A 26,164-nucleotide genomic window follows, 5' to 3' on the forward strand; every position below is an offset into this window, starting at 1 on the left:
GTCTGGCCCTGGTACAACAGGCTGCACAGGAAATGTGGCAGACCCAGGCAGGAGTGGGAAGCTCCTTGGCTCACGACGAGGCCTACATTTGTTCCTTTCGATAAACCCGGGAAGTTGTATGTGTTTTGTACAAGAACGACATTTTAGTGTCCTAACGACCTGCCTCTAAGCTTGGCCATTATTTATGTTCACCTGCAATATTATTTCAGCTGTTACTTTATTGCTCTCTGGAGAAAGGCACTAGGAATACTTTTGAAAGCAGAGCCTGGTGAGCCTGTGGCCCTCCAGATATTCTTGGACTCAAGCTCCCATCAGCCAGCATGGCCTGTGGCTTAAGTTGATGGAAGTCGTAGTCCAACAGCATCTAAAGTGGCACAGGTTCTTCATTGCTGCTTGTCATCCTGTTGGTTGTGTTAAGCAGGGAACTTTTCAACCTCTGACTGTAAAACTAGAATGCCTCCCCTCCCCACAGTGCTCCCCAAAGAAATATCTGCTCAGTGTGCTGTGTGCTCACTTCCCTAGGTCTCCGAGATCTGCTGTTGTCAGGGTGCTCGTGGATTGCAGTGTCTGCTCTCTGCAGTTCTAGTTGTCCACTCCTCCGAACACTGGATGCGCAGTGGGTGGAAGGCTTAAAAGATGCACAAATGAGAGATCTTTTGTCACCACCAACCGACAACAGGCCAGGTATATCCTCTTTCCTTTGTATTTGGGCCAACACACAGAAGGAAAAAACATAAATGTGGTAGTGGGTTAGGTGCAGGATTCAAATGTTTCCTGAGAATTCTAGGATTGCTTTTCAGCTATACCAGTTCTACTGAGTGTGTGTGTGTGTGTGTGTGTGTGTGTGTGTGTGTGTGTATTGTGTTCCTGTGTAAAACTAAATTTTATGTACCCGCTTATAAAAACCCATTTATCAAAAATCTCTATTTGGGGCAGCTGTCTACATGCAGTTTTCTCATTTGGAAGTCTAGGGACTTTTTGGAAATGCCTCTACTACCAATGTATTTTAGGCATTTGTATATCTCCTATAGTTCAGCCTGATGTATTCAGTGGTTAGACCATTTAATTACAAAAATAAACATTTCTCTCTCCTCCCCCCTCCCCCTGGGTCCTTGCTTCTTGTATAGGCCAAATTGACAACCGGAGCAAGCTGCGCCACATCACAGAGCTGTGCCTGTCTGGCTTGGACATCACTGATGCTTCCCTGCGTTTGATTATCCGGCACATGCCTCTACTGTCCAAGCTCAACCTCAGTTACTGCAACCACATGACAGATCAGTCTATTAACCTGCTAACAGCTGTGGGAACCACCACACGGGACTCCCTAACCGAAGTTATTTTGCAAGGTATGAGATTGGGGGTGGAGGGGTGCTGACAGACAGGTCAGATTCAGCTGCCTAATTTTAAGGGCCCTGTGATGAAGGTTGAAATGCTGCCTTAAAGAGCAGAACAGCCCACTCATCATTTGATGTTCAGCTCCACATGCAGTCCCAGCACCTCACTCTGGTGCTTCCTTTACACCATCGCTGGAGAACACATGACCCACCTGATGTCAGCATGGCCTGTGGTCATGGATGGTGAGAATGGGAATCCAAGAAAATGAGACAAGAAGTTTTCAAAGTGCCCAAGAAGTTTGTGCTTCTGCTAACATTCAACCTTTATTAAGAGGAGATGGGAATCCTTCAGGGGCAATTCCTTTTTGTTGGAACAAGGGGATGAGGGAGACTGGAGGCCATTTTCCAAAGTCTGTTGGGCATTAGCAACCACAGCAAACCTATTTTGTGCAGTGGACCTTTCTCATTTTCTTGTACCCAGTGCATTATTTTCATTGTTTTGATTTTTGGGAGTTGGGATCCAGCAACATTTGGCGTACCTTGCTATACACCTTTCTCTGTAGTGGAAGCAGAGCCACAGATAAGAATAGGGGGGAAAATGCCTTGTTTCCTTCAGTTCCTTTGTTGTGGGCCCTTAGCATATAATTTCAGATAGCTGAGACATCTTTTCTGACTTAAGGGCACAGAATGAGGACAGGAAATGCTACCCAATAATCCTGCCATCAAAGGGAGATGTTTCTGGTAGCAGACAGTGTGTGAGGTATTTTGTGGAAAACTTTTGTAAGCACTTTTGAGCCTTATAAAGTGGGAGGTGAGTGTTCCAAGTAAGACTGCCTTTCCTTTCCTTCACTCCACTCTCCCCCCTCCTCATTGCTTCATGTTTTTGTTTATCTATCTATCTATATGCTGTTCTGAATGTGGCTCCTGATTTAGAAGAGGTAGCAAGGCCAGAGCAGTACAATCGTACCTCTGAAGTCAAACAGAATCCATTCCGGAAGCCTGTTCGACTTCCAGAGTGCAACTTCTGATTGGCTGCAGGAAGCCCCGTCAGACATTCGGCTTGCAAAAGAACATTCGAAAACCAGAACAATCACTTCCAGTTTTCGATCATTTGGGAGCCAGAACTCTCGACTCCCACGGCATTCGGGAGCTGAGGTACGATTGTAATCCATATGGATGCAACAGGTAGCCTCCTCAGAGGGCTTCTGCAGTGGCTGTGATTGGATTATTCAGTTGCAGCCCATGCAAAAACACATCTAAGCTTCCTAGCCCTAGCAAAGGCCTCTTAAGAGTTTAAGAATGGCTCTCCTAAGCCAACCTTCCTCCTATTTTTTGTCTCCCCGACAGACTGCAATAAGGTGACAGACCAATGTCTCTCCTATTTCAAGCGGTGTGGGAGCATCTGCCGGATTGATCTGAGGTACTGCAAGCAAGTGACCAAGGAAGGTTGTGAGCAGTTCATCGCAGAGATGTCTGTGAGCATCCAGTTTAGTCAAGTGGAAGAGAAACTGCTGCAGAAGTTGAGTTAGTGTTTACTGGGGCAAGTTTGTAAATAACCAGGAGCTGAAAAAAGGACTCCAGGAGACCACAGAAGGAATTTTATTTTCAATTGGGAGATGTGGAATATGCCAAGTTGGGGGACTGTTTGGGCTGTACAGGAACATGTGGTGTTGAAACCACCCACAAAGCGTTCTAGCCTGGATGGGATCTTTTGACACTTTGCCCAGGCTCTTTACATACCTTCCTCTGGTGACAGCAAAGGATTCATGCCTAGAAGAACACTGAGGAACACCTATTTATATACCACAGCTGGAGCATGTGTAAATTTTTTAAGCATTTTTGAAAATGTCAAAAGCAATGTTAATTCTGGGGTTATTAAGGTGGGCCATTACCTGTTTTTCTGCCTTTTGAACTTTTTTGTTACATCCAACGTTATGCAGAACTATTTTTGTACAAATTTGTTTTAAAAAGTTATTTATGCAGAGTTACTGAATGCATTGCAAGTGTTTGGTCATTGGTTTCAGATTGCCAAGTTTTATCTTGAGATAGAAGAGAATTTGAACTTCTTACCACTTAAATTACCTGCTGAGAGTCATACCCCAATGGGCATGGGGGAGTAGGTTAATCCTCTGAAATGAAAAAGCATGTTTAATGGAAGTTTTATATACTGCTTTGTATAACACTGTAAGCATGTTGTGGAGAAAAGGAGGTGTAAAATACAGATTCAGAACAAACAAGTTGCCAAGTTTTTCCCTGTATAAAAAAACACATTTTCTCGACTGAAACTTCCAATTACAGCTGTGCATATGGGAAGGCATTAAAATACTCTCATACTTGCTGTAAAAAGTCCATTTATATGACTTAAAATCAAACAGTTTCAGGGTTTGAGTGAATTCTTGTTGTCCATATTTAACCTGGTTAATTTCTGATTGTCACGAAAGGGGGGGGGGATTTCAGTATTGATAAGTGCCATTGTTGTAAAGTGGTGGTGAAAACCCCAACCTTCTTTCCCGATACAGTTTTACCTCTGTTGAATTTGTATAAATGATTGTACAAAAACGGAGAGGTGACCTGTGCATTATGTTCAAGTTGGGTATTGAGCAGGAAACTGCTTCTGCTGCTGGGGCAAGAGACAATCACACCCTTAATGCCACTTCTGCCTTCGGCTGGCAACTGGAGGCTAGTTTGGCCTAGCAGCTATGACAACAGGCCTGCTATTCGGCTCTGGGGGGTATTTTAAGAGAACAGTGCCCAACAGGCAGCTCTGAACATCCCTGGATTTAATTTTTTACCAAAATGACTTTTTGTACATCTGACTACAGGAAGGTGACCTAGTTCTCTGGTTGATATGCAACTCATGTCTGCCTTGTGGTAATACTGACTGGGATTCCTTCCTTCAATGGATGTTTAGCTTTCTATCTGCTAAAGACACCCACACACCCCTCAGTAGTCTGTGCTGGGGACAGTTTAGGAGCTTGGCCTTCCTGGCTCCCCAATCCCATGGGCTGCTTCAGTCAGGAGAGAAAGAAAAAAGTCAATGCCAGATAACAAAATGTTTTATTAAGTCAACAGCCATTGTTCAGAATGTTAGGGGTATGCTACATTCTCTTTATGTATGTACTCCCTGAACAAGGACTTGATCAGCTGATTTTCTGCACCTTATCTTTAAAAAAGATCTTTCTAAAAATAAAGCCATATTATCTTGCTCCCTTCTGAAAAATAAAGTATGAAAGTCATACATTCTGTCTTGGCTGGAGACTAAATGGTACTCCATCCCACTCAGCCTCAGAGCCTTCCCAGTTACTTAGTTCCCACAAACATTAAAAATTTACTCTTGTGCGCACAAGCTTTACACTATCTGCTTTTGAGAAGCAAAACAGCAATACCTGCCTACTGTGCAATGAAGGAACTTTTAACTCCTTGTTAAGACATTCTGGGCCAGATTGACAGGCTTGCCATTCTTCCTACAGAGGTGAGGCAGGACTTTAGGAAGAGGATAAAGACTTTAATCAAAACATTGCCATGTTGTTTCAGGTTTTCCCCCCCCTCACAGCTCAAATTCAGTAAGGTTCTAATAGTAAAGTATTTAGTACTGTGCAACCCCAAGAATGGGAATAATGTGTTTCTTTCTCTCTGCACCATTTCAACCTGATCCTAGAGCTGAAGCTTCACATTTCTATACTCCTTTCCACCAGATATGCTTTAGCTATGTCTTCTAGGAAACTGGAATGAAGGTATTCTGCAAGAAAAACACTGAAATAGCTGTTCAGTAAACTTGGTAGTGCTTCTGAACAAAGGAACCCATGATTCCTATTAAGGATTTGTTTTCTCTGAAGAAACCTTTCTACTTGGCTGTTCTGTTACTCCATACTCATTTCACTGTAGGAAATTTCTAACATGTTAGAACTTAGGAATAATCAAAACTGAATGGGTCACCTTAGAAGCAAGTATGGGGTAGGATAGCTTTAAGTACTATGATTAAGGCTACTGCGCTTCATTGGGTACATGTGAGCCCCATTGCCTGAATAAGAAACATTCACCAATCTGTCTGCTTGAGATGGGTGTGAGTGGTACATTTGAGGGCCCACTTGTCTTTCATTTGACATTTAAAAGACTGCAGCTAACTATTCCTTGGGATGGTACACTTACTTTTAAATGCACTTGGGCATCATCACTCCTGCCGCTTGCTAGAAAGGGAGCACCCTACTTCCTGGCCTTTCCACTGGGTAACGTGCTATATTCTTCAGAAGAGAGCAATGAGTAATGCTAGATTTGCTGCTGCATGTTAGAGTCAACCAGTTTCTGGTTTTACCCAGGTAACACAGCTCTATCCTTAACAAGGCATCTGTCTGCCTGAGCAGAAGTACATTGGTCAAGCTCCTAAGCTTCTGTTCAGGATGCTATGAATTATTGGAACTGAGGCCTACCATGGGGCATCCAGACACGACTACCGTGGTCTGTGCCTCACCCCCAGAGAAAGCGCACTGAGAAGCCTCTGGTTTTGGTCTCCCACATTCATGACTTGAAGACGTGCACGGCTCTTACAACATACTGTCGGCAGATGGGACATTCGCTCATTCGCTTGCCGCATTTCGTGCAGGTGACCATGTGGCCGCACTCCAAAAGCACGCAATCAATCACTGCGTCCATGCAGATCCTGCAGAGGTTGTCGTCCTCATCGCTCAGTTGAGGTTTCTCCCCCACTGCCAAGAACCAACAGAACCCATGTTAGAGAGGGAGGCATGCCATGACACAGGTCTTTTCAATTAGTAACCCCACACAAAGAATATCAAGCCAAGCTGCTTTAGTGCAGACTTATTTATGCTAGACAAAGAAGGAATATTATAACTGCAACTTTAAAGCAGCGTGGAACTGTAGTTCTACACTGATGGTCCATTTTTTGCATTAATAAAACATCAGGGCAGCCCCTAAGATGAAGAGCAAAGAGGGCTGTAACAATAAGCAACATGCCCACCCCCAAACAGAGAATAAGTACACCTACAAGTCCTGTGATTTGCTTCATTCTCCCTGTAGAGCCTGCTCACTTTTTCCACCAGCTCCCATTTTTCACAGCATCCCGAGTAGTTGACAAAGTTGCGAGCAAGTATTTCCTTCAGCTGGCGAACATTTAGCCCTTCAATATCATCCAGGCTTGAAATATCAGATAGTGAGGCTCTTGCACGCTTCCTGGACTGCCCTGGAGTCTAAAATTCATAAGACATCTATTAGCAAAGAAGCAGGCGGCATTAACTCTGTTTGCCTAAGGGGAAAGGGGAGGCCTGGCACACATTAAATATGCATTTGTTTTAGAATGTTTCCAAGTCTTAAATTATTTTAAGAATTTTCATTTACGAATCTTGTATCGCTACATCAAATTAGGAAGTTCATTCTTTTTTTTTTTAGTGACTGCAAGACCTAAATTTCACCGGGTGATTCACTTCTTACCTGCTCTGCATTTTCCTCCTCTTCACCAAGGTTTGCCAAGAGTCTCTCACTATGTCCCTACACCCACAAGAGTATAAGCAAAATCCGTATTAGGGCAATACCTTTAACAAAAGATTCCCAAATAGCATGCAAGCTTTTCGATTCTCCAAATTTTTCATCTAGGCTAGATGTTAAAGCAGCACAGGGGCAGGGGAGAGAAGAGTTGGCTGTTGGCAGCGCCATTGATTTTCCGGTAGAGGAGGAAGGGATCTTGCCAATTGCTCCACTAGGTAGGACTTTGCAAATTAGAAAAATGTCCTTCCTAGAGTGGGACAGCACTCTTAACAGTTCCTTTCTGGCTAGCTCTTGACAGGCAGGGCTTCAACAGGTTTGTTGGCCATCTTGTGCCACAGTCAATGGCAAGCCTCATTCCTCCCTTTTCTATCTGTATTCTGACTACCTATGTGGAAAGCAACACGATGGCCAGAAACAGTAACAATGTGAAAAACTTTATGGAATAATTCAGAACATCAGAACTAACAAACTGAAGTCTCTGAACGTCCTTAAATGAATCACGGTGCCAGACTTTACGCGGCGGAGAGCAAGCTGTGAAGCTTTGTGTGATCAGCAAATGTCCAATTCTGATGTCCAAACTCTGAACTCTGAACAGTGTTTCCGGATGGCAACTACTGTTTCATTCAGTTCTTCATCAGCCAATTAGTTCAACAAACACTCATATGAGCACTGTTCCAGAGTATCTTTCAGTTTCATGTATATTATATCAATTCTAAAAAAAATTGGTTAATGAAGAAATTACACATCTTTCTACTTACAAGTTTTTGTTGAACTAATAGGCTGATGAACTGAACAAAACAGTAGTTGCCATCCGGAAACACTGTTCAGCAGAGTTCAGAATTGGACATTTGCCGATTATGCAAAGCTTTACAAGCTTGATCTCCGCTGGGTGAAGTCTGGCACCGTGACTTATTCAAGGGCTTTCAGAGACTTCAGTGTGATAGTTTTGATGTTTTGCATTATTCCATAAAGTTTTCTATACTGTAATTGTTTCTGGCCATCGTGTTGCTTTCGAGATTGCTGAATTACATTTTTTGTTTACTTACTTACTACTTATTACCTATGTGGAATAGCAGAGAAAGAGTGAAGCCCTCTCTAGTGACTTGTTCAGGGATGGGTTGGAGATGAGATGGATAAGCACGAGTAGCAGGGGAACCTGGCAGAAAGCTGTGTGTCACCCATCATGATTTTCTAGTAAACATTAGCTGGATCTGATTGTCCTTGGTGGCACAAATGCATAGTGCCACAGACAAGGAAGCACTTTCGTGGGCTCCAGTGGGTCATTCTGTCATTTCAGGAGGTTCGCCACAAGTGGAGGCTGTTGTTCCCAGCACCGCTGAAGGGCCAGGAAATTTGGGAGTGGGAAGATGCAAGTCTCATGGGCTGGTGGATTCAGCACAGAGACCACTTTGCACAAAGGAAAGCATGTATATATAAAGTATATATACCACCTGATTGCAAGAAAACCTCAAAGCGATTTACAAAAAGAATAAAATATTTAGGATTATCAATACAAGACAATTAAAAACATTCAAAAGATAATTAAAATCAACAGTTAGCTAAAAAGATTAAAGAGAGAACTTTCTACAAAACAAACATGTTTTAAGCAGGGATTTGTCATTGATAAGTTCAATATTCAAATCCGCCTCTGATCTTAGTCTTAAGATAGAATGGGAGCAAACGTTCAAATAAAGGCATTTAGGTGCTATGTTGATATTAGGTTGCATCACAGCCTGCTGAGAACAAGAAACATAACAATAGTTGATACCCTGTCCTAATTTCTGGAACTACAGAAACTGACTGCTACAATTCCTCTTTCTCTCCTCCAGATTACCAACACCTCTTCTGCCAGCAAGAGAAAAACACATGGATGCATTTTGCTATCTGTACTGTAATTAAGATGCAGAGCCGGAGGACCAGCTTCCAGGCCAAGCTCCACCCCCATTCCACCCTAGGGTACAGAGGGGCAGAAAGAGCCCAACTGCCCCACCCAATACACACTACCATACCTGTATCTGTAATTCATTTCCTGTGCTCTCATGCCTATGTGCGAAGTCTCCCTGAGAGGATGATACAGAACCTGACAGAGAAATAGGATGTGTAGAAAAACTAGAAGTCTGTGATCGTGCTGAATACAAGCTGCTAGTGTCTGTATCCTCTTCGGAAGCCAATCCATGATGGCACAGTACAAGATCTACCAAGTCTTCCTTTTCTCGACAAGTATCTGTAGGGATATTTCGAAGTATCAGGTACTGGCGCAAATCTTTGACTTTCAAACGCATTAGCTGCGGACGCTGGAATGCTGTCTCCTGCAACAACTGACAGGTGGAGCATCTTCGGAGGGTCTCTTGCAAGACTGAACACATGGAGCAGAAATCCTTCTTGCACTCACAACAGACATGCTAAGTGCACACACAGAGGAGAAACAAGCCAGAGGACTGTTAACACAATTGTCACCAGTACCCAGACATCTTCTTGCCCCCAAGCACTATTTACATACACTTTAAGAAACCCATAAATACATCAAGCAGATTCAGAACACAGAAATATTGGGATTTACAATGTATACTACAAGCTGAGCTGGACTTCTTTCCTTGCCCCTGTCCAGCAATAGGCTTTTTGGGCCAAAGACTGGGGGTGGGGGAAGGCAGAGACATACAGCCCTCAAGTGACAGAAAGTGCTATATACTCACCCTTTTTCTGAACACAGAGAATGTGAGGCCACAAGATTTACAGACTAGATTAGATCCCCCTGCTGCTGAAGAGGTATACACGGTGAAGTCTGTACTTGGTGCAAATCTAAAGGGATTTGCTCCACCCCCAAATCCAGGTTGTTGACCACGAACAGCTCCTGTCCCCATGACTTCATTCAACAACCCACAACAGGAAGCCCACATGGATGTCGCTCCCGCCTGTAAGACACAAACACAAGCCAACGTGGTCACCTAGCAATTCTCCTGAATTTAGGAGCCTCTCCTGACCATAAGGAAAACAAACACGCCTCTCTCAGTGCTAAACTTGTGGTAATGCTAACATCATGAGAGCCACATAACCAAAGAAGAAAACAGAGTATCCCTGCTACAGATAGGCTACCTTGAGGAAAGAAATTAGGATCCCCCTTAACAAAACAGCAAAAACTGCATATTTGTTGCACAGGAAGCCTCTTTTCAGAAGGGCCCCAGCTCTGCAGAAAGCATTCTGGAAGAAGTACTTTGTTTTGTTTCTGTAGCAATCATTCTAGGAGCACAGTACACAATTTCCAGAATGTTGGCAACTGAACAATTGTCATGATAGATGTAGAAAAAGGAGAAAACCTGTTTCAGTCCCACTGCACAAATTGAGAGAGACTAGTACAGCAACACCTAGACAGCAAAACTAGCAACTATCAAAACCATCTTTTCCTTTTTTATTTTAAGAAAAATGCACACCACCTTTGTTCCCTTGTCCTCATAATCCTATCTATAATTTATAACCTGCACTTCTCACTTCAAAAGTTCAAGAAAGCTACATAAAGCTATGGTTCAGTGATAAAGCTCATCTTTGTTTAGATTTCAAACTATCTTATTTTTCCGTGTATAACTCGCCCCTGTGTATAACACGACCCCTATTTTGGGGGACTCAAAATTGAGGAAATGGGGGAAGATTGCCCAGAGTTGTTCAATCGCACTCATCCATGAAGCCACTAATTGTATGCCCGCTCACCGCCAGCAGCCGACAATCACACACCCGATTGCCACAGCAACCATTCACACACACACCCCAACGCCACTGACAATCTCCTGCTCGAGGCAGCAAGACCCCAAATTTTTAGCATTGCTTTTTAATAAAAAAAACCTTGTCTTATACACGGAAAAATATGGTATGCCCACAGAACATATGACCCCTAAACTGGAACAAATGACCATATTTGTGGTGGTGCATCACGCCAGGTCAAAAACATTGTGTGCTATATCCAATATGATTTCTTATTGTACAATTCATATAAAAATATATTCCTTTATTCACTTACGAATTTTCTAGAAGGTCAATCAGAGGACTTTTAAATTAGACGGTAGTTAAGTTTGTTACTAGAGGATAGTTTTATAGGAACCAGCAGTGAGAAAGTTATGGGCTACTTTTTTTGACCCAACATAATATCAACTACGAAGCAGATTTTTTAAAAAATCTAAATGAATTGGAGAACTTTACCAAATTAAGTTTTGATCATTTGATTAATTGTGTGCCAGGTAATACAGCTTTTCTGAAGGGAGAGAGAGAGAAAAAAAAGAAAAGAGAGAGACGGATGGACGTACGTACATAACATACACTGCCTTTCCCCCTGATAGGACTCAAAAGCAGTTTACAGATAAAAAAACAGATAAAAACAAAAAATCAAGGTTCCTGGACCATTCTCATTACTCCTTCATCTAAACCTCCTCTCTTCGATTTAACTGTGCCCGTCTTTCAGAATGCATAGTCTCATTTGTGTGTCCCATTAAGCACCCAGCTTACATTTCAAGGAACAGCCACTTTCTCTGCTAGACATCTAGACTAGAGATGACTGAGACTGATTTCACTGAGAAAAGCAAAAAATGAATGGTGCTTGCACACTTAATTCTTGAGCCCTGGGTACCAAACTGATTCCAGGGGACAGCATCACTTGATGGATCACAGTTGATGCCAAAAGGGCTAAAATCCCATCTAAAATGGCATCTGGCATTCTGCTAAGAAGCACCATGCTCTTCTCAGCAACATTTACATAAGCCGAGTTTTCAAGATCAGAATATAGTATTTAAGCTAATAACTGTGTGTGAAAAACTGCCAGCATATAAACCCGAAAAAAAGACACAGCAAGTCAGGCAACCAAGTTCCTGTTTCTTCCTAGACTTTTATTTTTTATTTTACACACAGTAGTTATTGTCTTGAAGGATGTGTTAAGTTAACCATTCCAATGTAACTCAAACAGCCCAGCACTTCCAAGGCAACATTTAAGACTGAGGGCATAATTGGTTAGAAATGCATCCTATGAAATGCAGGTAGGTTACAGCTGAGCATATACTTGCTATAAGTAGTACCCATCTGCTGAAGTGAGGTTTGCACAAGAAAACACTATTCATGGATTGGGCCCTGAACTGGTATTGCCTATACTACAAACCATTGTGTGAGTTTAAATGAACTCTTCTAACAAGACCACATCAAAATAAGCTGCATCACAATCCATGGGTAGATACAACAAAATAAAAGAGTAAGTGTGGTGGTGGACATTTTTGACAGGTAGGAAAAGAGTGATGTTTCAGCTACCTCAGCTATGTAATTTTACAAGGCTATAAAAATGTCAGAAACCTAAACATTTTATATTATTTTCCTAGCTATGATCCCAGGAATCAAAAACTTATCTTAATATTGTGTAAATGCACACGCAAGCACACACACTAAACCAAGTGAACTGTTAGCTCCCGAAAGGTTGTGAGATTTAGAAAAGAGATTTAAACTAATCACATTTAAGTTTGGGTTCTTTTCTTATTTCTGAGCCAAAGCAGAAGAATTCAAACAGAATTAATACAGATGACTTATAGCCAAGAAGAAAGAAAGAGACTATATCCAAGTGTTTTGAGATGAGGTCCCTTTGAACTTCATGACAGAGCAAGGTATTTAGTTAAACTGAACACATTATAACTCTTGCACAGTTCACTTAATTTTTATTTTATTTTAGTTAAAAGCACCCAATTTTTGTGGTAAAGGTAAATGTATTGGAATCTTATACTTTCCAAAGGCCAGGATTAGCCCTCCCAATACAATGACAAGAACATGTGCCAAATGGAATACACAGAATACTGTAACATATATTCTATGAAAAATTTGTACTATAAGTGTAGCCCTATATAGAGCACATTGCAATAATGCAAGCCAAAGATTACAAACATACGGACATCAGTAGCTAGGCTATCCCATTTCAGAAATGGTCAAAGCTGGTAAACTGCACTTCTAACCACTGAAGTCAGCTGTGCCTCTACCAACATAGATGGATCCTTAAACTATAAACTTGTGGTACAGTGGTACCTCAGTTTTCAAGTGTCTCAGAAGCCAAACATTTTGGTTTGTGAACACTGAAAACCCGGAAGTACTTGCTTCCGTTTTCAAACATGCCTTGGAAGTCAAACAGCTTCTGCTGCGTGTTTTTCCATTTTTCCAATTGAACTTGCAGCCAGCCCTTTGCGCCTCAGTATTTGAACGTTTCGGAAATCGAATGGTCTTCCAGAACAGATTACATTCGATAACCGAGGTACCACTGTACTTATAACTGTTGCACCACAACCCTCTCAATCCCCTTTCCCAAAAAGGAGATTTGCAATCAGGAGGTAGTTGTCACAAAGCAATGGGTTTTGATAACCTCCACTGGACATTTTACAGTAAAGTGCAGTGAACGCTAATGTAGCAACAAAACTGCTGCAAAGGTGCTCAAACAAGTCACTGTGGGCTTCCAAAGAGTCTAAAATTCCATTCCCTATAGATATTAACAAGCCCCGGATAATACAAAAAGCTCAACTGGGCAGCTACTTCAAGATGTGATGGAGACAGAGAAGTGGGTCTTCTTCACAGTGCTCAACACCACACAGCAGCCACAATTATGCTGTTGTGCTTGGTCATTTGCCGCATGCACTCTAGCCATCATCCAGTCTATTTCATCACCAGTTACTACTTGGTATACCAAGGTTGCCACGGGTTCCACAGTGCCAGAAATGGCACACGGGTAGCAGCTGGGCAGCAAGATGGATAGTACAGTAGCAACAACCCTAGTTTATTGTCTCCTTGGCCCAACACCAACTGAAGGTCTTCAAAGCCAGTTCCAAGTCAGAAGAGTTTCCTGGTGGAGATGGAAGTCCTGTGGACCACAGTAACGTGTCCTGCAGTCTGTGCAAATGCTGTACTGAGCATCTGGGTCAGAACAATTCCCAGTTCACACAACCAGGTCTCAGAAGCACGTGCCAAATCAGCACCTTCATCCATGATCAAATCATGGCTAAGTGGGGTCTTATTATGTACTGACATAATCTTAAAGAGCAGTGCACATAGGCTGGTGGTCACAGCACAAGAGCAACCAGGAACCCAGCAATTCCATGAAGGCATTTTTATCAGAAACCCATTTGCTGAGGTGTGGCTCTTTATCCTAGTTGCTATAATAGCCAATTATATCATGTCTGTACATATTTTACTGGATTTTACATACTTCCTCTAAACTGTGATGTTGTATACCATTGGAAACTTTTCTTAAAAAGTGAAAGCAAAAATGAAAGATCTCGTCAGGCTTCTTAAGAAACCTGTAAAGGAGACGCAGCACTGTTACATCAAAAGCTGCAGGAAGCTTAAAAACAAGCTACACAGGACAGGGCAAATGGGATTAAATTCCAAAGACGGGCTTTAGATGAGCCGCCCTCAAGAGTTACCCAAGGACTCAGTGTTCTCCTGCCCTCTGGCAAGATTTAGATAATTTCACTTACGTATACTTAAGCCAAATTTAAAAGGGGTTGATAGAATGTTAATCAGGCAAGCCTTTGGGACATCCAAGTTCCACCAACTCCACATACTTATATTTTGCCCAATATTAAAAAACTGGGAGAAGGTGCCTATAGGCTACCAGGAATCAACAGAAATTGAAAGAGGAAGGGAGGTAGAGATGAGATATTCTTCTGCTGCAACCTCCTTAGTGAGCAGGACTGTTATTATCTACAGATTAAAGTCCAAATTCCTAAGACTCTGATGCTGGTTGTCCACCAACAAGTTTTTCTCTTTTGGAGATGGGTATACCTATAAAGGGGACGCAGGTGGCGCTGTGGGTTAAAGCCTCAGCGCCTAGGACTTGCCGATCTAAAGGTCAGCGGTTCGAATCCCTGCGGCGGGGTGCGCTCCCGCTGCTCGGTCCCAGCGCCTGCCAACCTAGCAGTTCGAAAGCACCTCCGGGTGCAAGTAGATAAATAGGGACCGCTTACGAGCGGGAAGGTAAACGGCGTTTCCGTGTGCGGCTCTGGCTTGCCAGAGCAGCGATGTCACGCTGGCCACGTGACCCGGAAGTGTCTCCGGACAGCGCTGGCCCCTGGCCTCTTAAGTGAGATGGGCGCACAACCCCAGAGTCTGTCAAGACTGGCCCGTATGGGCAGGGGTACCTTTACCTTTACCTTTATACCTATAAAATTATCTTATATCAATTCATTAATATTTGCATTCAAGTCTGACTCAGGTACTGGAAGGCCTTTATCTCTTGCAAAGATCACTTAAATGGAAGCACATTCCTATGTTCTTCTGTTAATCCAGAGCAGCTATTCACCTCTGGCACCAAATCTGGATTAGACCTGTCTTCATGCAAAAACATTATGATTAAACAACACAATCAATGGCTCTTGGCTCTACAGAGCAATGCTAATGAAGGTGAATAACTTTGCAAAAAACCCAGAGGTGAAAAACTACATGTGTAACATGGAGCGTAAGCACTACCCCTGCAGGATTCAAGAAAACTCTCAAGTTTTGTTCTCATCACCACATGGTGCATGCACTTAGTTGGCACCAAGATGTTTAGGAACAGTAAGAGCTGTTCAGCAGTGGAACAGACTGCAACGAGAGGTGGGGGACTCTCCTTCCTTTGAGGTTTTAAACATAGGTTGGATGGTCATCTGTCATGGATGCTTTAGCTGAGATTCCTGCATTGCAGGGGGTTGGACTAGATGACCCTTGGGATCCCTTCCAACTCTAAGATTCTATGATTCTATTATCCAACTGCCAGGTTTTTTTGGGGGGGGGGCTTTCCTCCTCCAGTTGCCACCCCCACAGCACCTGCAAAATCATTTGGCCCCAAGAAAAAGCAATAATAGATTCTTCCAAACAAATTTCCTTTTCCATTTTATTCTAATGTATTAACTGATAGTTATTATTGCAATGATCTTATGTAAACTGCTTTATGAGGTCCCCCTGAAAAATGGTATAGTATATAACTACCTTAAATAAATAGTACATTAACACAACAGCAAAACAGGAAATCACACAGCAGGGGGGAAAGTATTTCCCTTTGCTAAGAGAAAGACTACGCTCCACAGCTCTGGAGCCAACACAGAAAAAGCTCTGCTCCTCAGAGATAACACACTTATTGGGCTAGGAAACATAACCGGGACGTTGGCTTCATGGGCAGATCCTAACACACTAGATGGGTAAATATTATATGGGAAAGGTGCTTCTAAAGCTGCAAACAGAACAAACAAAAGATGCACACAGCTCTCACCAACAGACACCTGTGAACAGAGAGTCAGAAGAGGAGCATTCTGTTTATTACATGTACAACAGTTTATAAATAACAATTCCACCCACTCCTTCCCTCGAGTTCAGCCCACCCTATTTTAACTTTTACAACAAATGTAACAGAGTTTTATAGCACCTTGAAGTGGCACTTTGGCCCACTCTTTAGTTTCTCTCTCTACCTCAGTGTTATGCTTGTGTTAGGGCGGCAACATTTAAACTGGTTAATAATTAAGAATATTTCATCAAATAAGAACATACCACAATTCATTTGGCAGTCCTTTTTTAAGCTGTTGATTTTACTAGTACAGAAATTATAAAAAATGGTGACAGGCAGGTGGCACTTTAAAGAAGAGTGCTCCTCTTTTTCCTGCACACAGGAGGGAACAGATGGAATTCTCATTCCCTCCCCTGCTGGATTCCAGCAAGCCACTAACTTTTTTGGGCTTATTTAAACACTGTTATATTCACACGCACATTTATTCATACTTAATTGATCAGCTAATACATATTTGATTATTTGGTTAACAGTGAAATCCTGTGTGTTTACTCAAAAGTAATGTTGTGTTCAGTGGTATTTACTCCCAAGTAAACATGCACTCTCTGATTTCTTTAATCAGTTGGACAGCCCTTGTATATATCATATGCTACACACACAGGATACTTATTACTTTTATATGAGTGGGTTTTCTAGAACCTTGATTTTATCTTGTTTTCTGCTGCTATTTTAAACTGGCTTTGCTTATTAAGGTTGTTTTTTGCTTTTTTAGATTAATAAGAAATCACAGATTGCATTATCTTTCTCCATTATGCTGATCTTATGTACACCTTGCATTTTTTTTAGAAAAAAGGCAGAGTATAAAAAGGTGCTAAAAATATATCTGAGGAGAAAACTTCCTGTGTGGGATGAAGTGAGTTCTGGTCCACAACCCATTCTGTCACAACAAGACTGCATTCCTACACATGCACTTCCTTGGGAATAAACCCCACCAAAACCATTGATTTACTACTTCCAACTAAACATGCATAGAGTCAGCCTACATTGGCCTGTGCCAACCTGGTGCTAATTCAAAACACCAGCCTGGCAAAGGCTGGAATCCTACACACATACTTCCCAGTAAATGGGCAGCAATTCTGCACACAGACACTCATCTGGGAGTAAACCCCACTAAACCCAGTAAAATGAGGCTACAATTCTGTAACCACGTAAACTGGGAGTAAGCTCAGATCTGGGCAGATCCACACCAGTGTCAGAAACTCAAATATATAAGCTAATTGCCAAACGGCACCTTAAACCTAGGCTATGGTTGCCACTCAGTTATGTAGCTCATGACCTTGGGCCAGTCACAGCCTCTTAACCTACCTCACAGGGTCATTGTAGGGATTAAATAAGATGGGGCTGAACCGTGTACTTCTTGGAGAAAAAGGTGGGATATAAATGAAATACATAAGCTCTCGTGCTTATCTGCTTAAGAAAGCTGGAGAGGCCAGTCAGATGGAGATAACAGTCACCAACCTGGCATCTAGAGATCTCCAGAGAGTCGCAATTGGACCTGCGCCAGTCACAAATGCACCTGGCATCTGGGGAATTGCTTACACTGATCCACACCATACAAATAAAACATATCCAACACCCATTACCCCTCCTCCAAATTATTCTGGAAACTATAGCTTAAGGGTGTTGTGAATTGTATTTCAGTTCCCAGGATTCTACAAGGGAAGTCCATGGGATTTAGATGTGTGGCCAATGTGCTTTTAAATTTTATTTTATTTGTTTCATAAATTTTATATACTGCTTGATTGTAAAAAAAACAAACCCTCAAGACTTTACAAAACATAAACCAGTAAAATTAAGAAAAAATCACAACCATACTTTAAAGTTAAAATACTAAAGCAGATCAAAATTACCTCAATTTTCTAAGCAACTACACAGGCGATAATGTTTCTAGCAGGTGCCAAGAGAGCAGTGAAGCTGCCTGCTTGATCTCAATAGGCAGCAAGTTCCAAAGTGCAGGTGCTGCCATACTAACAAGGTCTTACAAATGTGGAACAAGTATTACATGTCACCCATAGCAGTGTCAATTCCACCTACTGAAGCAGTCAAGTGGGCACATGTTGGGTAAGGCGATCTCTAATGTAAACCAGTCCCAAGCTGCTAAGGGCTTTATATGCTAACAGTAACACCTTGACCTTGGCCAAGTAGCAAATCGGCAACCAATGCAGATCTCTGAGCACAGGTGAGGTATGCCTCTGTCCTGTCAGCACTTGTGCGGCAGCATTCTGCACTCACTGCAGCTTCCGGCTCAAGCACAAGGGAAGCCCCACACAGAATGCACTGCAGTAATCCAGTCCTGATGGTGCAGATCTGTGCTGCGCTGTACACAGGACAGACCCACTGAAATCAGTGGAGTTAAGTAAGCCACAGCTAATTGAAGTCAGTTTATTTTAATGCGTCTCCTCCAAGAATGACTTCCTCAGGCAAAAACATTTAAGAAAAAAATACAGCCCAGAGAGACTTCCTTCTCTGCGGGCGCTTGTGTGTGTCCCCCGGGGGTCCCTGCAGGCGCTGGAAAGCTCCAGCTGTCTGACTTTACCCCCCAAAGGCACACACTCCCCTTCTATCCCGAGCCAAACCGAAAGATCTATCTGGATTATGTTGTCACAGACACCCGAGTAAACATGCCGTAGGAGTGCGCTGTCAAAGTCTTCTGGAGGCGCCACAGGACTCCCGGGATTCTGCCGGATAAAGGGGCCTCCCCCCCTCCTCATGGGGGGCAGCAAGGCGCCCTTTTAACCCCCCCCCCATTGACAGGCGAGCGCGGGGGGGGGCTGTTACTGTTACTTCGTCGCCTTCAAGAAAAGGCTCCGCCCCTGGCCAGCCCCGCCTCTTCCCTGGCTGCCCCCTCCAAAATGGAAGACAACCCCCCTCTCCTCGAAAAAACACACCCCACCTGCCTGCCTCCCCACCTTCACTCCCCCCTCCCCACTTTTCAGGGTGTCCCTCAAACCTCCCCCCCCTCCCCGGGTCGCACCTTCATGGCCGCTTCGGCGCCTCCTTCCTTCGCCTCAGCGGAGACGGTCTTGCGGGGGAGGGGCGCCTGCCTCCCCAACGGTCTCCCTCGCGCCGCCGCCTTGATATGCGCATGCGCCGCACCCCCCCCCCGTCTTCCGCGGAGAAGGGCCTGGCGCCGGGACCACCCACCAAGCCGAGGTCGGGAGGGGCCGGGAAGGACTCCGCTCGCCTCCCCAACAAGCGCCACCCCGCCTCCCCATTGGCTGCCCTTGGGGCCCAATCAGAAGGCAGCGAGAAGGGGGTCCGCGCTCCGCAGCGCCACCAATCCGAGGGAGGACGTTCCATTTGCCTTCCGCTGAAAGGGGAGATTAAGAGAAGGGGCGGAGGAAGAGTCTGTATTCCACTGGGAGAGGGAGGGAGGAAAGAGGAAGTAATGGCTATGACGTCACAGCCCATTCTTTTCTAATGGGATCTGTTCGTTTGCTCTGTAATATCTTTGAGAAATAGATGGGGGGGGCAGTTGACAGTGGTAAGACCTCCATATCTCTCTTCGGTAAGTCACTGTAAATAAATACACGATTTGAAGCGGCAACTCTAACTCTACTTAATATGGGCATGGGAGCTATTGAATGCAACATCATTTACATCTCGGGTCGGCATTATTAGGACTGGGCGTTGAGGGATTCTCTCCATCCTTCCGCCAAAGTCCACAGCGACCGCGGCTGAAGTGCACCTTGATTGCATTAAAAACAAAACAAAAGAAACGCGCGCGCGCACATACATAACGGGAATATATTTTATTGCACTGCCGAACAAAACCAAACGGCTTCTGCCTTTTTCAGTAGCCCTGGTGTGAATTCTGCAGTGGGAATATAGATGCAATCAATTGCACATTTACAAATACCACATATTAGCATGCCTTTTTCTTTAGCAGTAGGACACCAAACTGCTGTTGTAAACTGTCTGAAAAACTGCTTTACAACGCGTCTTGGGGGAGCTGCTAGCTACTGGCAAATCTGGAAGCCTTGTGCAAATAGCCCTGCTCGTGGGGTGGATGGGTGGCTAGCAGTGCTGTCAGGATGAGGGTGGGCCCTGCCCATAGGCCAGGAGTGGGAAATCTGCAGCCCTGATTTTTACATTGCAGAGCCTTTTGATAAGATAAGGGTGGCCTGGTTCCTTCCCCTGGCAATCCACTGATAGGGAGGGAGAGAGATAGAAGCAGCTGTCAGAAAGAGAATTACTCTTATTTTCATTTCTATAATGCTTTATATTTTTCATAAAATAATCTCAAAGCAGTTTATAGCACATTAAAGTATTAGGCAGTGTTGGGGTCTGCTAACCCGGCCCAAGCGAGCCACACTCACCAGTGTGATGGTGAAATCTTCCCAAATAGCCTTTGTTCATATTTTTAATAGGCATCTCCCCTCCCTTTCCCCCTTTTGCAGTTCCTTGCACTGATCAAAACAGGACACCTTGCCTGGAGACCTTGAAGGGGAGAGTTGCCTGGCAGAGGGGATTTTTCCTGAAATCGCCTAGCAACGTTATCTGGTTTTCACATATTTGTGGCTCATCCTCCTAAATTCCAAAGCAGGCAGTTTTTTACAGAAGCAAAATGGCATCAGTTAGGCTAACCAAAAAAAGAGACAAAAACAGGCCTCTGTGGCTTTTCCTGAGACCCCACAAAACAATGTCCCAGAGAATCGTGGAAATTGCAATGTGACAAAGCAGAGAGAGGGGGCAGTTCTGTCCCACAGCAGCTGTTCCGACTGAGTTCATCATGTGTGCCAGAGTAAACAAAGAGGTTCCAGTCACCACTTGCTCGGATGAAGGGCTGCTGGGACAGTTGCTGCAGCTCTGTCTAAATACAAGACACGATTGCCTATGGACATCTCAAGCCTTTGGGCATTGTTAAAAGTTATTCTTACTCTACTTTCTTCCTCGACATCCCTTCTTCTGGGTGTCTTTACTTATTTAGTTTTCAAACCTGAGGACAGGACTTGTCTCCTCGTTTCTGACTGAACAGCAGGATGAAAGAAAATAGAATTAAAATATTAAACTGTACATTTGAAAGAATGTATGCCATCTTTGTAGTGCTTGGAGTTAAATTTGCTCTTTGCTGTTCTGGTACAGCCAAAAGGAACATTATATTTTCTTATGGAAAAATAAGCTGGTGGTATTGCCAAGTCTATTTCCTGAGGAGCAAGACTCAGGTATCAAGCAACAATAAATAACACTGGGAAACAGTGTTTCCCAGTTCTAACCTAATTTCGTTCTAACCTAATTTCTAACTTGCAGTTCTAACCTAATTTCGTTGTGCTGATTTCATATCTGAAGTTGGTTTTGTTCTGTAAACTCTAGTTTTTTTGCAATTCATGTTTTTCCACTTTTTGCCATAATCTTTGCTTTTCACAATGCAAGAATTCAATATTTTATTAAACACATAGCCAAAGTAGTACAATATGAGTATAAATGTAAGTGACTTACATAGCATTGAACATGACATGTATAGTATTGAAAATGACATGTATATCTATGTACATAAATATGTATATGTTGGAGGTATGCAAAAAATGTATTCCTAAATACAAATATTTAGGCTACAAAACTATAAAAATAAAGAAAAATTAAGTTTGCAAAACAATAATTACCATGTGGTTAGGGTAGATCAATGTGTCAGTGTCCACTTATCCCGTGTAAATATGACATATCAGCAAAAGTCGGAAATTGAAAGATAACTATAGCATGTACATGAAAATCGATTTCAGATTTGAAATCAGCATTGAAAGAACATATAAGGACAGTTGAAAAATCTCATGCAACAGAAAATGAAAAAAAAAAATGTTCCCCAGTGTAACCCTAGATAATACTGGAGAACATGATATGCTCTGTTAAAGCAAGTCAACTTCAGTATAAAGCCAGTCAGTTCACATGCTAAACTCTGGTTGAGCTAAAAGAGAAGCTTTTAATTTTGCAATTGTGTCCCAATGCAGGCAGGTTGGAAGTGATATTCCCAATCTAGTTGTACAAGCAAGCAGAGGTGAACATCAATAACAAAATCCTGTAGAAGAAATATGGTGTGGCTGTTTGGGTAAACTTTCCACAACTGGTAGTTTATTGATCTGTTTATGACATTCCTACCTCAGCTTTCCTCCAAGCAGCTCAAGGTCCTTCTCCCCATTTTATCCTCACAACAACCCTGTGAGGCAGGCTGGCTGAGAGGGAGTCAGACTGGCCCAAGGTAACCAAGTGAGCCTCATGGGGATTTGAACCCTGGTCTCCCGGGTCCTAGTCCAGCGCTCTAACCCACTACACCACACGGGCTCTCCTAGTACCTGGCCATGGTAGCCATGGGTTCTAGGCTAGCAATGGTGGTTGCCCAGCAGAGGAATGTTCAACCGTTTGAACTGAGGTTCTTTGATCCTCAGCATGTACAGGTGTACAAAGATTTGTGGTGCTTACCCTTTGCTATTTTTGAGAAAAATACGGCTTCCAATGAACTCCTGGCAGTAAGTGAACATGGCCATTTCCAGGGATTTAGCTCCTGGGGTCTAGTCTAGGTGTGCTGGGAGTGGCATGGGCATTGGGAGATGGAGGCGTGTGGCCCTGACCATGGCATAGAGCAGGGGGACCTCACACCCAGAGGCTGAATGTGGCCCTCCAGAGATATCTAGCTGGTCCTTGGGATGGTCCTGTGGCCACCTCCCTTCCCATTCCACCAGGGAACCCCTTCTCTGGCCCTGCCCTGCAGATATTTTCCCTGGGTGTGCCCTTGAGCAGTGATGATGCCTCTTGCTTCCTGCATGGGGGATGGAGAGGGGTGTGAGGTCGTGCCTTAGAAAATATGAGAGAACAAGGTGTGTCTGAGGATGTGCTCAGCCCAGGAATTTGTTTTCAGGACAAGAGCTGAAATTTGTGTAAAATTGTTTTACACACCAAGCTGTTCCATTTTATTAAATTTTCAAAAGTTTAGAATATATAGTTCAATACATAAATTTGTCTTTTCCTGACTTCCCACCCCATTTTCTATGGTGTTTGAATTTCTCCTCCTTTGATGCACAGTCCCTTCTATTTCTTATATCAGCACTTCAATTCTATATATATTCTCTAATTCCGTCTGTTGCTCATATTTTAAATCCTGCTCTTGAGTTCATTAAGCTATAATATTTCCCTCAATAGTCCACAAAGGGCACAAAACAAGCAGCCCTCCGCTTTTGTGCCTGGGGTCTGAGTTGTGGGGCCAGTGGGTCCTTGTGCACTGAGTACCAGCATCTCTTTTCCTAGAAAACAAGCTATTAATTTGTGATTTATATGATTTGGTGGTTCTTGAATACTATTTTCCCCCTGTTTATTTTTATTCCTTTGTTCCCAAGCTGTGGGATTGAAAATACTCAATTCAGAGTGGGCAATGAATATTGTAAAAAATGAACAGTTTGTTATAAAACTATTAAAATGATACACTAAGCAAAAGCCAGGTGACATTCAAGACCTTTGTTAGAAACCCAGAAGCTGCTGGTCATCCTAAACCTTTTGTTCAAGTTCAATTCCTCTCTCTCCTCAGTATCCCAGCACCACTGGATGTTGCTGAGCCCGTTGGCATCTTGCCGGAGGGCTTCAGCCATGAAGAACTTCAGGTCCAGCTAGCTTCTGTCCTAGCTGGCTTGAAGAGCTGGAAAAAAGGGGTCCTGATCCCCACCGTCGGTACCAATGACCCTCCTGCGAACTCTGCCATTGCCTTAGTTACAAGGAGAAGCCAAGGAAACGCTACAGCTGCTTCTCAGCACTATGGATGAACCCGCTGAGATGGCCACCTTGGACCTCCTTTTGTGCCCCGACATCTTTGACCAGGGATTATGTGCCCTGGTGAGGTAAGAGGAAGAGCACAGTGATCTTCAAACATTATGGCAAACAAGCAGAACTCATTCATTGCATGGTGTGAGAATGTGCTTCTCTTTGCTCTGCTTTCTGGGGTGTCTTTCCCTTCGCTCATGAGATCCTGTTTGTTACACATTTCAGGGGCTTCAGCAGTGGGTGCCAGTGATGGATTCCTGGGTTGGCAGCATACATCATTTCAGCTCTGAAGAATAAGCACTTTGCCGGGGTGCCAGAAGTCACTGCAGCCTGGAGGTGAGGGGAACAGGCATTGAAGGAAGAGTGCGGACAAGTAGGTAGAGCAAAGAGCCCCCTTCTCTGTATCCGCTGAATGTGGGCTGTAGAGTCTTTCTTCTGTGTCTTTCCCAGAGGGAAATGCCCTCCCAGGAGCAAAAGAGGGTCTCCTAGGGTCCTCAGCAGCTGCCTGGAGCGGCTGATCTTGCTGAGCCTGGCCATAGCCTCTGCATTCCTTGATTTCATTCAGAAAATAGGCAGAAGAAGAATTTCCAGAGTGTTTCAGGCCATCACCTTTACAAATCAATTCAGCTGCCACTATTTCTTCCAAGGAACCTCAGGAATTGTAATTTGGTGGAAGTATTGAGAATATTTTGAGTTTTTTAGCTCCCCTCATAACGCCATGATTATCATTGTCATCTACATAAAGCAATCCAATAACATTGTTTTCTGGGTGGTTTAAAGAACTACTGTTCCCAAGGTTACCCATTTAAAGGGTTCTGCATTCTCCTGTTGCAGATAACAGGCACCCATCCCAGTTTAGATTGAAACCCCCAAGGAGCGAAGGATTAAAGGCCCCCTCCTTTCCTCACCAGGTCCCAATCTGAATTTGGACTTTGCGCCTCCTGGTGTCACAGCTACTTTTATTCTAAGGGTTGTCTCCGCCATTAGTCATCTTCAGAGTAGACACATTGGAATCAATGTACATGACTCCTCTCGTTCTATTCATTTCAATGGCTCTAATCGGAGCAGAACTTAGTTGCGTAGAACTCTAAGTGTGTAGTAAAACTACAGAAGGTGGATAAAGCCAAAACCTGTATTAACCTCCATCTGAAAAGTGCTTTGTGTCTTTCTCTTTGGGGTTCTTTAGCTGCTCAAGAACCGCCTGGGCATCCAGCGCTGCAAGGAAACCCTGGTGCAGTTCCTCCTTTGGCTGGAGCAGAGGAACAAGGAAGCGCAGAAGCTCAGCCTGCGAGGATTAGCTCTGCTGCTGGAAGCGACTCCCAGAAGGAAGGATGGAGGGGGCAATCTAAGGTTGTTTAACATAAACCTTCTAAATTTGCTCTTCCAGAACCAAGATATGAACCGAAATGCAGCTATTCTCCAAAATTGCATGCCTCCAAATTTTGTGATTCAGTTCCTTCATGCAAAAAATGTCTTCAGAAATGCTGATCAGAAGGAAGTGAAGACAAATGCACTTGAGACACGCATTCAAACAACTAAAGCTAAAAATAATAATGAACAAATATAGAAAAATGAAAAAAAATACAAATGCAAAAAATATGTATCAAAGTAATATACAGAAATTTATGCAAGATGAATAATAAACAATATGTACAATAAATATGTACAATAACAATATGTACAAAACAATATGTACAATAAGCAATAAATATACCATATTTCAGTTCTTCTTTTCTTCCAATTGACTTACTTCATCCTCATCACAGTTCTATTTTCATTTTTGGCTAGCTTATTTACCCATATCTTCTTTTGCAGAAGTTAATCAGAACAAGTCCAAGTATTAATTTGAGGGCACTGCTTTTTAAGGTATTCTCTATATGTCTATGTAATACTGACAATGGAAGAAGACATGTTCCATTGTTTCCTTCTGCCCAGAGCCACATGGATATTTCATCTCCTTGTATGGTGTCTTCCTATATTAGCCTTCCTGAATAGCTGAGGGGAGGGCCTGGCAACGGGCCAGAGTAAAAGCCCTTTGCTGTTTTGGGATTTCAAGGTTGGATATGTATGGCGTTTGGGAGGTGAGGTATCTTCTGGTTTCATTGATTAGAAAATTTGGGGACCTGGGTAGATCTGCCAGGCGATGTGTGTCTTCCACACGCTGCTTAATGTATTTATTTTTGCTTGCTCATACCCCATGTCAAGTAGAATCTGTGGGTTAAAGCCTAAAGTAGTTATTATATTTTTCACTGCACGTTGAACGTAGTCG

General features: G+C 43.2%; 2 protein-coding genes and 1 long non-coding RNA gene across 14 annotated transcripts in view; 2 read left to right on the forward strand and 1 right to left on the reverse strand.

The window, feature by feature from the left end:
• KDM2B (lysine demethylase 2B) overlaps window positions 1-3,893 on the forward strand; it is a 92,648-nt gene extending 88,755 nt beyond the window's left edge. For all 6 annotated transcript variants that reach the window (XM_083716916.1, XM_083716917.1, XM_083716920.1 and 3 more), the window contains 3 exons: window positions 523-684; window positions 1,128-1,346; window positions 2,682-3,893. In XM_083716916.1, the coding sequence (XP_083573042.1) occupies window positions 523-684; window positions 1,128-1,346; window positions 2,682-2,863 (563 nt within the window). In that variant the 3' untranslated portion in view covers window positions 2,864-3,893. The remainder of the gene's footprint in view (window positions 1-522; window positions 685-1,127; window positions 1,347-2,681) is intronic.
• A 479-nt stretch (window positions 3,894-4,372) lies between these two features.
• RNF34 (ring finger protein 34) lies at window positions 4,373-19,371 on the reverse strand. 2 transcript variants are annotated; one of them, XR_014559099.1, is made up of 7 exons: window positions 19,127-19,364; window positions 9,527-9,745; window positions 8,843-9,235; window positions 6,780-6,836; window positions 6,337-6,538; window positions 5,110-6,037; window positions 4,373-5,073 (listed from the first exon to the last, which is right to left on the reverse strand). XR_014559099.1 is itself a non-coding variant. In XM_083717567.1 (6 exons), the coding sequence occupies exons 1-6, from the start codon at window positions 19,130-19,132 to the stop codon at window positions 5,850-5,852; spliced, it is 1,065 nt and encodes a 354-aa protein (XP_083573693.1). In that variant the 5' UTR covers window positions 19,133-19,371; the 3' UTR covers window positions 4,373-5,849. The 2 variants fall into 2 exon arrangements, 1 of the variants encoding a protein (XP_083573693.1); XM_083717567.1 differs by having other exon boundaries at window positions 4,373-6,037; window positions 19,127-19,371.
• Window positions 19,372-19,535: 164 nt separating this feature from the next.
• Window positions 19,536-25,548, forward strand: LOC310834285. 6 transcript variants are annotated; one of them, XR_014559138.1, is made up of 5 exons: window positions 19,536-19,660; window positions 22,098-22,345; window positions 23,666-23,972; window positions 24,121-24,268; window positions 25,082-25,548. It is a non-coding gene; the product is annotated as an uncharacterized lncRNA (long non-coding RNA). The 6 variants fall into 6 exon arrangements; XR_014559139.1 differs by having other exon boundaries at window positions 22,098-22,213; XR_014559141.1 differs by having other exon boundaries at window positions 19,537-19,660; window positions 22,098-22,195.
• The last annotated feature ends 616 nt before the right edge of the window (window positions 25,549-26,164 follow it).

The sequence above is a fragment of the Podarcis gaigeae genome (genome assembly GCF_964106915.1).
Source record: "Podarcis gaigeae genome assembly, chromosome: 16".
Taxonomy (NCBI): domain Eukaryota; kingdom Metazoa; phylum Chordata; class Lepidosauria; order Squamata; family Lacertidae; genus Podarcis; species Podarcis gaigeae.

What these genes read in the sequence shown, in the direction of transcription:
- RNF34 (XM_083717567.1), bottom strand. An exon ending in GAAATGAATTACAGATACAG is followed by an intron (nt 6,837 to 8,842) that starts GTATGGTAGTGT and finishes TTGTGGGTGTAG; the next exon opens with GGACATAGTGAGAGACTCTT. An exon ending in AGGAGGAAAATGCAGAGCAG is followed by an intron (nt 6,539 to 6,779) that starts GTAAGAAGTGAA and finishes TATGAATTTTAG; the next exon opens with ACTCCAGGGCAGTCCAGGAA.